At 39.5% G+C, this 11,905-nt stretch overlaps 1 protein-coding gene across 1 annotated transcript in view; it reads left to right on the plus strand.

Moving 5' to 3' along the window:
- The window catches only part of ZDHHC17 (zinc finger DHHC-type palmitoyltransferase 17), a 64,176-nt gene extending 57,577 nt beyond the window's left edge, over positions 1-6,599 (plus strand). The window contains exons 14-17 of the mRNA XM_042815715.1: positions 1,098-1,181; positions 1,570-1,727; positions 3,827-3,921; positions 5,306-6,599. Of these exons, the coding sequence (XP_042671649.1) occupies positions 1,098-1,181; positions 1,570-1,727; positions 3,827-3,921; positions 5,306-5,444 (476 nt within the window). The 3' untranslated portion in view covers positions 5,445-6,599. The remainder of the gene's footprint in view (positions 1-1,097; positions 1,182-1,569; positions 1,728-3,826; positions 3,922-5,305) is intronic.
- Positions 6,600-11,905: the final 5,306 nt, after the last annotated feature.

Raw genomic sequence — 11,905 nt, forward strand, 5'->3', positions numbered from 1 at the left:
CCAAACTTTTTCTTCTACTGTTATGACATGAGTTGTGCTGCCATAGAACTGAGATGTTGCTGAATGGAACATTTCATTGAATACCTATCAGTTGGGCCTCTTGGTCTGACCATTTAACTTCCTGTTTCTGAATTTGTTTTTATGAAACCAAGCAGTTCCAAAAGTGGAAGTAGTACCTTACGGGCATTCCCAACACTCCTCCTTATATACTCTTAGTTGATTGAAGGCAACATTGCAGCGTACTTTACATCCAAAGGAACTTGTTTGATTTTCAAGGAAATGTCTTGTAGTCAGTCTAGCTTGCGTTTATGGGTGTTTTTCCTCATCTCTTTTTTATGTATAGTCATTCAGTTTGCTTGCAGAAAGCACTTGATTATTTTCTGCCTCCAGAGGATGCTCTTTATTTAGCAGGCAAAACATCTGATATAATGAAGTAAATATTGTGCTTGTAGATGATGACAGCCAAATCTTTGTAGCCCATTACAGTCTTTGTGGGTTTAACTTACAGCCTAGTGCTGTTAGGAGGTTAAAGCAGTGGACGTATTTTATAGATGGAAGGTTGAGTCCTTCAGAATTAGGACCTGCTTGTGTAAGAGACATCATCTTAGCTGTACTAACATTTACAATAGTGCGTTCTTTTTAAAACTGATTTTTCTAGTTTTTAACTCCAGTTAAAATGTTGTACTTGTTTTTGTGCCGTTCATTATGTTAGCCAGTTAATTAGGCCTTGTCTGAAGTTTTTATCTGACTTGTGCTATATGTTTTGGTTGGGCTTAAACTCACTTGATGAAGCTAAGCTTTGAGTTAATTTGTTCTCGTCAGAGATGGTGTATTTTTTCATATTCCCGTTCATTTTAAGAACTCTGCAGTCTGATTTTTTTTCTACTGTCATTCTGAAGAAAATTGCATACTGATGTGTAATTCCTCATTGTTCTGGGTTCTGTAAAGCTGTTAACGACATTGTTCTAAATATTGCATATTAATAATTGTGTTAACTCATGAGAGAGGATGCCTATAATAGGAAGTTAAGCTTCCTGATGTGTTTTGTCTTTTGAAAGTGGAATAATTTGATCTCTGTTGTTTTTGTGCAACTTTAGGAGCAGGGAATCATCGCTATTTTATGGGATACTTGTTCTTCCTGCTGTTTATGATCTGCTGGATGATTTATGGATGCATCTCTTGTGAGTAGATGTGGGGGGTTTGTTTGTTTTGTTTTTAATTACTTATAAATACTTCATCTCCCAGTATGGATTTCTACAGGGTTTTGCCTTATCAGAGTTTTTTATATTCTTTATGCTGGACTTGAACTGCATATTAATCATTTCCCATGTTAATTTAACTTAAAAGATCTTTTCTTGTCCTGTTTTTTTTGTCTTCCTCACAACCATGTGTGTGTCTATGTCATATATTCAGTGATTTGGAAAAGGAAGCCAGAACAAGTAAAACTCTTTTGGTACACTGCTGTTTTCATATTCCATGTAACGCGTTCTGATGTGAGGTTTACATTGATGTATAGTAAACATATCTTAAATCTTCTCTATGGTGTTTGTTGCTTTCTTTTTTTCTCAGACTGGGGTTTCCACTGTGAGACAAGTTATGCAAAGGATGGATTTTGGACCTATATTACACAGATCGCTACCTGTTCTCCTTGGATGTTTTGGATGTTTCTAAACAGTGTTTTTCACTTCATGTGGGTGGCTGTGTTACTCATGTGTCAGATGTATCAGGTATGGAAGGGCATTTCATTTGGGACTGCATAGGTATATCGGATAGTTGTTGATTAAATGTTCATGTTCATTATGCAAGACCAAGTGCTCAGTCTCAGCCACAGCTGAAGGAGGGAGGCATCTGTTGTCTCTGCATAATAGAAGGCATCACTCGCTTCTCATTCATTTGCACTTCTTTTATTTTGTGCAAGGGATTAAAATACTTACCTCCCACTTTCCATTCTCAGAATGACAAAAAGGCAAAATAGACCAGAGAAAGGCAATAAAGACTAATAGAAGCCTAGAGGATAAAATCTGTGGGTAGAAGTAGGAATAATGCAGTATGTCATTAGCTGGGTGGTAACTTCAAATGGGATGCAGTAATTTCTTAAACTGCTTCAGGGTGATTCATCATCACATGACTTTACTGTAATCTGACCAAACCCATTTTTTTCTGTATCCCTTTTAATGAAAGACAAGTCATGCTGGAAGCCTTTCAATATTACTTGTCATTAATGAGCAGCCAGACACTGATTTGATCTGTCCACAGATCCTGGAAATAAAAATCACACTCTAAAACTTAAGTACAATTTCTTAGGAAATTGGGGTTTTCTCCTCCTTTCTGTTGAATGTTTATTAACAATATATGCCAATTTCAGAATCTTGTGTATGTGACATTTGTCTTGACCAGCAAAAGACCCTTAGAAAAACAAATGAGCAAAAACCATGTCATTTCATGTGGCTTTCAAGCCAGTTTGAACCACAAGACTTCTGTAGCAAATGAGATGAGTGTGTAACTTTGCAGAGAGCCTTCTGTCATATTTGTCGTGACCCACTGAGCTCCATGTTGGGAATCCTTGTGAATATCATCTGTGTGCAGATGAATCTTTGAATTATGCAACACTTGGAAAAACACATTGCATTGTATTTTGTATCTTTAGTGTAATTAGGCAACGTAGTCTTAGCACTTATTTATTAATCCTGGGAAAATAAAATAAAAAACATACTCATGTTAATACAGTGTTGCACTTAGAAAACTTAGGATCTTGTTTGACAGATCTTTCTGTCCAGTCTGACATAGGAATTGATGAAATTATTCTCCAGATTATTTCTTTGGCTGTGCAGCTACACAGTCTCTGCTATTGCTCCTTGTTTTTTCCCTCCATTATCAAGTTTTTACTTGCCCTTTATATTGAACTGGCTGAGACTCCTGCCAAAGTACTACGTATGAAAGAAAAGTAATTAAAAAACTGTACTTCAACTTCAAAAGTTGGCCATTAACACCTCATTTATATATATGGAAATGAAACTCCACTGGGTTTCATGGAGGGAGAGAAAAATGCTTGAGACAAGTAAATCCAAATGAGGCAAGCAAGCCCAAGTTTAATTTTCTCAGTGTTCATGTTTTTGTAACATGTAGCAGAGTTGATTTGATATTCCACTGGGAATTATAAGATTTTATCTTGCTGTAGACTATTAAAGGATTTCTCACAGTTCTGTTTCCAATTACACCACATTGCAGTAAACTGCAGTTTTATATGTACCCTGTTAGGCTGAAGTAGTTGGAAAGTTATTACATAAAATTGTATTCTTTTTAGCCAAACGACTGTGGTTTGAAACAAACAAACAAAAAAAACCCTTTTTCTAGTCAACTTTTTGTCTTAATGACAGAAAAGTTTGCTACAAAGTTTTAAATGAGAGGGAAATACAGCACTGTCATAATACCATACTATTATGAGAATGTCAGGAGGAAAAGAAAGTGATTCAAATGCTGTATACACTAACTCCCGAATCTGTTATTTACAGTGCACTTCAGTTGGTGATTAATAACAGCATCTCTACCCTGTGAACTAGCAAGGCACAGTTTGTTCAGTGATCATGATTTATTTCTGATCACTCTTAAATATTTTGCACAATCTGGTACAACGGATGTATGGCATTTTATGTTGGGATCCAGCAGTTTCAGCAGGACAAAAATTGTTCTTCAAAGGAACAAATGTAAAAAAAAAAAAAAAAAAAAAAAAAAAAAAATAAAATTATTTTTCTGCCTGTCTGACACAGGGCTTGTTTGCCTGTTTTTATGTTGGCTAGATTGCTTACTTTATTTTTTTTGTCTTCAGATATCTTGCTTAGGAATCACTACAAATGAAAGAATGAATGCAAGACGATACAAGCACTTTAAAGTTACAACCACATCTATTGAAAGCCCATTCAAGTAAGTTTTCAAGCGTAAACGTGCATTTCTCACTTGTGTTGTTCCTCATGTTTGAATTGTGCAGCTTTTTGAAACGGAACATAGCTAAATACTGCTGGGGAGGGGTGCAGGATGTCCCAGGAGCTGAAGTGGATGTTGTGTAGGTAAGAGACAGGCTTTTCATTATCGTGAAGAGTAGAGTATAGTGAGGTTCTAGTTTCTGTAGTGAGAAGAGTGCAAGCTAAGAGAGGAGAGCTACAGGATGGTGTAGCACTGGGATGTTTGCTCTTGTAGGAGGGGAATAAGGCAGAATGGACAAGCTTGTAGATCAAAGCAGGAAATAAATGAAGGCGTGAAGCTGGAATATTGGTGGGTTGAGGACATATTATGAAGGAGCAGAGAAAGGGCAGAAGCACATTTCATCCTGCAGTGAATGCTGTCAGTTCTGTGGGAGCTGCTGCTCTTTCAGAGAGTACCTGAAGGAAGAGCAGGTAGAAGTCCTAGTTGTATGTAGTTTGATTTTTGTGCTGGAATAGAAGTTTGTATGATTCTTTTAATATCTTTACATATAAAACCTTAATTGAGAAAAAGACAAGCACCTCTCTATAGTTGACATCTTCCCATAGAAAAAAGTTGTAGCAAAACCAGGTAATTGCATTTTCTGAAAAAAGAACACAGAGCAGTGGGCAGGATAGGAAAAAAACTGTTTTTATCCCTATATTGATATCCAATTCACAAACCATATTTGGTGGAACAGCTGCTATTATAAAAAGGACTCATAAAAATTAACACCATGTATCTAAAATAACTAATTGCCATCACCTGTCAAATGAAGGAGTGGTCATTTTGTTGTTTTGACCTTTTCTGGTGTGTTATTACATAGGCTTCTCTTCCAGAAAATCATGAACATATTCAGCCTGTGTGCAGTTACTAAAAAAAAAGTGTTGGAGTTCTGATGCATGCATCTTAAACATATGATGGTGAACTAATTCAGCAGCAGAAAGCCCTTGAACATGTCATCTACTTCCTTAATGCTTCCTTAATTTTGTGTTGTCTAGGAACTTAATTGATCTTAGACCCACAGCTGTGAATTAGGTATGACAGAAATAAGTACTAGGAAAGATAGAAGTGATTCTGGGTAAGAACAGTGGATAGCTGAAGGAATAAGAGAGCAGGTAGCGAAGGAAATGTAGTGTCATGATTGTGTCCAAGGACAAAAATTCATCAGTATAATGACTTATTTTAGAGCTTGTTCCATCAGCAAGCACTAAGCCAATTTTTATCTGAATTGGTTCTGTGCAGTTGGGAACTTAGGGTGAGAAACTGAACGTGTACAAAGAAAAAACAACGTACTTTGTTAGAAGAGCTTTGCTGTTACTCACACGTATTTCTGTTCTGTTTTTAGCCATGGTTGTATAAGGAACATTATAGACTTCTTTGAATTCAGATGCTGTGGTCTTTTTCGGCCTGTTATCGTGGACTGGACGAGGCAGTATACGATTGAATACGACCAAACGTCAGGATCAGGCTACCAGCTGGTGTAGCACCACCTTCATCCTGTGAGCATATCATATCTGAGTGGTGCCTGAAATTTTTCTTTCTCTCTCTCTCGAAACCACATCCCTTGAAGAGTAGCATGCTATGTGTAGGGCTGGTGATGAATCTTAAGGTACCTTCTCTTCATCAGAATTTTATTAACAAAAGTAAAAATGGACAGAATAAACTGCCAAACCTGATAAGGAAGAGGAGGAAGATCAAAAAGGGATTTTAACAGTTCTTAACATGAGAATTATTCGCAACAGCATATTCACAGTATTTGTTGCTGGTTTTTTTATTTAAGATCTTTCACAGTGGAGCATGACATTATTGAAGTATTGACATAAGTAGTTATGTTGTGCTGAGCAGAAAAATTCATTTCCCAATATGAATAATTCCACTGAAATGAGAATCTAGAATATAAAGCTAAATTTCATGGCGCAAAGTTCACTGATTGCTTTGGCGTAGTTCCTGTAATGTGACTTTTTTTTTTTTGTTTTTAATTACAGATTTTCTGTAGTATTATGTACATTGAAAAATGTGCTTTTCAATACTGTGATAAACATCACGTGGCGGGGATCCCCTGTAATGTTCAGTTATAGCAGTAATGCACATCTGGTAATGCTAAGAAAAAAATACATTGCCCACATTTTTTGGTGATTATTATTGTCACCGTTTACTGGTACAACTAAATACTTGTGGAAGCCCTGTTCTGAGATTGTATAGTCTGAAATAAAAGATTGCACAAATAAGGAAAGCTCTTCTGTCAAAGTTGAACCCGTGCTTAAATGCATGATGCACCTGCAGAAGTAGGTTACACTATATAATGTTCAAGAAACAAAAAAGTAGAAAATCATTATCTTTGAAGTAAATGGATAAACGTTTCACAAACTAGCAGTGCTTCAGTACTGGCTTTGGTCCCCAGACAGCACAATGTAATGTGGCTGCAAATGTGTTCGAAGAGTAGTTGCATGGGGGAAACCAAAGATGTGAAAACAAAAATCTCAGTTATAAAAATATAAAGTAAAATAGTTTCAAATCAGCTGCAAATGCAGAAGAAGCCACAGTCATCTGAAATGATTCTTTTGTACGGGCGTAAAATAATGGAAACCAAACTTTAAAAAGAAAAAAAAACAAAAACAAAAACAACAAAAAAAAGCATATCTCCAAAATAACACACGCACATAGAAAATGTATTGCAACATTCTGAAGAAGGTGGTGTACTGGCAAGTGGGAATCACCCGTAGTGTTTTTAAGTTCTCATGCTACAGAAATGTCTGGAAGGTAAGGAATCAACTGAAATGGCATTCCAGGGGGGCTTTTCTTGAATGTGATGCACTGATTTTTGTTATGGTGTTTTCATATACTCATAGTGAATTGTTCACTGCTTCCTTAACTATTGTTTACAGAGAGACTGAGAATCAGGTTAGTTCTTTTCTAAGTGCTGTAGCAACCTAGTGGTTCGAGAATCCTGTGAGGGGAGTCTGGGGAGGGGACCTGAAAGCCGATGTCTGAGACCAGTGTAAAGAATGTGTATCTGTACATAAATAATTTATCAAATAGTTTTCTCTCTGTGAGTGTGTGTTTAGTATATTTAAAGCTGCTCATTTTCATTTTATTCAACCAAAAAGTATAGGAAGATATCTAATGAGCTTTTAGTGATGTTAAATATTGCTGTTAATAGGCGTTACGCCCTGCAAATTCACTGCATGTTTGATGCTTGGCAAAATTAGCGTTTTCTGTAAGACGCAGATTACAGGTAATAAAGCAATCTAGTGGTATTCCCGCCCCTTGCCTTAGTAAGAGGAGCAGTGAAACTGTAAATAGTTGATGTTCAGTATTTGCAAGTAAACATTTTTTTTTCTGTAGTAGTTTGTGGATCTCGAGACACACGCTTAGTTTGCAAGTACCAGATATCAGGATTTACAGAAGTGCAGCATTAAAGTACTTGAATGTTTGATACTGGAACAAACACCATCATCGTGGACACAGTTTGGATGGAGAGGTGTGGGTACAGGGGAGGCAAGAAGCTTTGCTGTTCTTGTCAGACAAAATTGTAATCCCAATTCCATTTCAGTGAAAACAGTTGCTAGCAGTTCCTCATCTTTTTTCGTAATCTCGAAACAAAGCTTGAAGACTTTGCAACGTCATTTATTTATTTATCGGTAATGTTCTGCATACTTGTTCACTTCTCACATTTCTGTTGGGGTTGGTTGACTTGAAGAACTGAAGTCCGCTTTGTTGAAAGCCGCCTCGCACCAGAAGAGCGGTTCAGCATGTGGTACAGGTTTTGGTTTTCGTTGTCCAGTAGCATTAACTGCCATGGATTGTCACGCAGTCCTTTTAAAAAGTTTGCAGAGAAGGTGATCTTTGGTAATACGTGGTGAATTCTGCACTTTTCACTTGGTAAGAACTCTCTGTGACGGTTTTGTGAAGGCCTATAGAATTGGAGCAATATTGATTGTTATTAATATTAACCTGTGTGTGGCTTTGGGACGTGAAGTTTCCAGTGCAGACTGACTTGTCTTGAGTAACACTGAATTTTTGGATCAGGAGTCATAAAATTGCGCAGCGGGGGGAGCCAACTATGCAGCATTTTTCTGTCAAGTTATCAAACTTGCAATTCATTTGTTGAACCAAAACTGCACTGCTTCTGAAACTCGATGAAGCTCATCCAGACCAACAGCAGATCAGACCAGCTTGATCTGATCCAGGTAGAATAAATGGGAATTTTGTCTTGGCCCTAAACATGTGCTGTTCGTTTGCAGGTTTCTGTATTCTTTGATGTCCACCAGATTATTTTTTTTTAATTAATGTGTAAAACAGCATCACTGCATTTTAAGCTATGGATTTTTTTGTATATTCTTTATTTATAACTGTGCCAAGTATTATTTTAATACTGTCAAGATCTTGATGTATTACATTGTGAACAATAAAATCTGTAAAATGTTTAATAAATTAGCTCTCCTTACATAAATTAAATCTGTTAAATTTTGTAAGTTATTAATCAAATAAATATTGACTCTTAGATGCAGTGTTTGTCTTGACTTCTGGTGTGGTTATGCACAGCACTGGCTTTGTCCATTCTCAGAAGTCTTTCTGGAAATGGACGTCACTGAGAGGAAGCACTTCCATCATGTAACAAGGCTACAGAAAAGTGCTACTGTAGTTGTCTTTGTGTCCTCAGCTGTTGGGGATGGATTCGGCTCCTAAGTTTGAGCTGGCCCAGTCCAAGTTACTTTGAAGTGGGGGGAAACCTTGTGCCTGACAGGGGACTCTTCGGCTGCAAAGGCTGCATTGAGCACTGCTCTGCCTTTCCCTCAGCCTCTGCGTGGTGCAGGAGGGAGATGCAGTTTGCATCTGGAATTAGTCTTCCTTCTTCTTGCAACTGTTTGCAAGGGAGCCACATCTATCGCAGGTATCTGGATGGACTGTTTGTTGCTGGTCAGTGACAGGCAGAGCTGCTGTCTAGAGCTGAGGCAGAAAGCATCAGTTCATTATTTCCCCTTCAGTGTCTTTTTTTCCTAAGTATCAATAAGGCAGACAGCATAGTGTCAGTGTTTTCCAGTTATGGTTCCGATCTTAGTTGCAGTACTCTGTGCACTGTATTCTCTGAAATGCTTTTGATGCTCTGTTTGGTCACTCTGAAAAAACCTCAGCTGTGAAATGACCTTATGAAACTGGGGTCTGGTGAGGAGGAGAGGCCTTTTCAAACTCATCTCACTAAAGCAGGCCGTGCACACAGACGTCAGCTGAAGCAGTGATGCTGCTGCACACCTCCCTGCGCTTGGTTAGAAATAAAGAGAACAAAGACAATGAAAGTCTTAGCAGTACTGCAGGATTTTAGGAAGAACACACAGCATAGCCTTTACTGAGCTAAGTGGAAAGAGCTTGTAGAGATTTCTGAAATAAGTAGATTTTGTGCTGTATTTTTGGCCTGCACACGGTGACCAAACATTGTTTGTTTTTTTTTCCAGTATAAGTGTGAGCATAAATGTATTTAGGAAGTTTGATCAATTTTTTTTCTCTCATTTTGTTGTTAGCTCTCAAATTCGCATGTGAAGAGTAGCTCTGTCCTCAGTTGTGAGACACTCTACACATTTGAGATGGTGGCATCTGAACATGATGGCTACAATGACAAAACCTGCACTAAGTAAAATTTCATTTAGGAGCAATGGCTTATATGCTATTAAATGGTCGTAATTTACAAGAATTTACTTAAGAATGTCTTTCTAAAGGGCCCTGAGTTTGTGCACTGAAAGCAGTTTCTTGTGACTACTGTATATAGTAATGCAAAAGTCTGGTAGGAGCTTATATAAAAACTTAGGATAAGTTACGATTTAACTACAGGAATTCATTTTGAGTCACTCTGAAAGTTTATTTCAACTTTTTTTTTTCTGTTGTGTAATGGCCTTCTTCCCCTTTTCCCAGAGGCCAGCTTCTCAGCTCTGTGGTTAGCACAAGGGCAGACTCCCTGGAGGCCGGTGATGGCGGTGGAGGTGTGAGCCTTTGGTGTGGTTGGGAGGGCTGGAGGCGCAGGAGCCTTCCTGCACGAGTGTCAAGTCAGCAAAGGAAAAAAATCACTTTGTAGCAGAAGAGTATTGAATTCTTCACTATGAAGGACCAAAGGCTTGCACTGGTGCTTGTGCTCTCTCTGCTACCCCAACGTGTGCTGCCTGTACACTACTGGTGTCTTTCTCAGTTGTAATCTTTCCCTGTGTGTGAGCCATGCGAGCTCTTGGCTCACATTTTGATCTGCCTGTCTGCTTTTCCTCGTATCCACATTGTTCCTCCCTAACTCGTACAAAATTCTCTTTGTGGATTACTTTGACTAGGACATATTTTTCTAATCAGGCAGTTGGCTGGCGCTGCTGCACTACCTCAGACTGGAGCGGTAAACGCTGCTTGAACCTCTGCCTGAGCCCAAGCTCACACACGATTACCATTTTATTGCAGCATTCCTAGTCTGCATGAACTCACTCTGTAAAGGCTTTTTTTTCCCCAAAGGTATCAGCCGGCTCCCAAAACCAGACGGTTTCAGCTCTCATCTTTTCTGTAACAACTTCTGTTGGGCAGGATGAGAAGAGAAACAATGTCCCACATCTGCCCCAACCACTGCTTGGGCTGTAAGTGCTGTAAGTCGAGTCTGCACCTGACTGACCTCCTTGCTGTGCAGGAGTCTATTCTGCACTGGAAGGGATGGGAAGAAGCTCCTCCTGCAACCTGTCACCTGCTGCAGCTCAGGTGTGCTCCTGAGGTACAGAGTGTGGGATAAGGAGCTGATTCCCAGATCCTCAGCATTTCTTCCCTCCAGTAGGCAGAAAGTTTGTGAAGGGATGTAATGATGGCAGCCTGGATGAGGATCCTGAGCACACCAGTGAAAGTGTTTCTGGTGCTCAAGGAACGCAGATGTTTTTAAAAACAAAAACAGCAAAGCTATTTCTACTACTGCTGATTCCTTGCAGGAACAGGAGGCAGCTTCCCTCAGCCTGAGTGACTTCTGCCTCAGTTTTAGTACCTCATTCTCACATAAGGCTGCTGTGTTGGGCTGGACCCGGGGCTTCTGTTGAGGAAGTGACCCCTACTTGCTCTACAAGAAGTGAAAGTTGAGGTGCTGTCAACTCAAGCCTAGCAATATCAGTGGGAGATGCTCCAGCCCCTAGGAGTAGCCCATCTCTTCTGGGAGCTTTTCACTTAAGATGTGACAACAGCACAAAGTAATTTCAGTAAGCCTTCAGCAAATCCTATTATGACATTTAGCAGATTCAAAGACCCTGGCTGACTGCAGGGGCCTTCACACAACTGGAATGATCACACTAAATCTAGGCTACGTGTGACACATTTATTTGTCTGTGCTCTTCGCCCAGCCAGCTTGACCCCCATGTCCCACTGTCTACCCCAGTGCCTGAAGGCAGAACTGTTCTGTTGTGGCACCGCAGCTGCAGACCCCGAACAATCCTCCTCTGGCCTGAGGGAATGGAGGACTGTAAAACTACTGGAAAAAGGTCAAAAGCTTCTCTTAACATTGTGTTTCACATGTTTGTCCAGCATGTCATCAGGGGTAGGGGTGGTACTCATCTGTGCCTGTTAGTGCTTTGCAACCATGCAAACCCTGTACGTAACAAGAACTCAGTACCAAGGCAGGTGTAATCCCACAGAAGGTTCTGGTGAGCAAGGATTGCTTTCTCCTCCATAGTGAATCCAGGGCAGGGACAACTGCTCACTTACGTGTACAGCCAGTTAAATTCAGCACACTCAGCTCTACACCACTGCTTGCAGCAGCAGCAGATGAATGTCCTGTCCTGCTGTTGCATCCCTGTGGTAGTGAGGTGGTTACTCACCTCTGCAGCTTCCAGTCCTGCTAGGCTCTCAGTGAAGCAGTTGTCTCTCTATCCAGCTCCCCCCAAAGCACCCCAGTAACAGTATATGTAACAACCTTTTCACAACTGACAGCAAGATAACATTTGAC

This window comes from Centrocercus urophasianus, unplaced genomic scaffold, assembly GCF_019232065.1.
Source record: "Centrocercus urophasianus isolate 14NV4802_14NV808 unplaced genomic scaffold, USGS_Curo_1.0 seq_15, whole genome shotgun sequence".
NCBI lineage: Eukaryota > Metazoa > Chordata > Aves > Galliformes > Phasianidae > Centrocercus > Centrocercus urophasianus.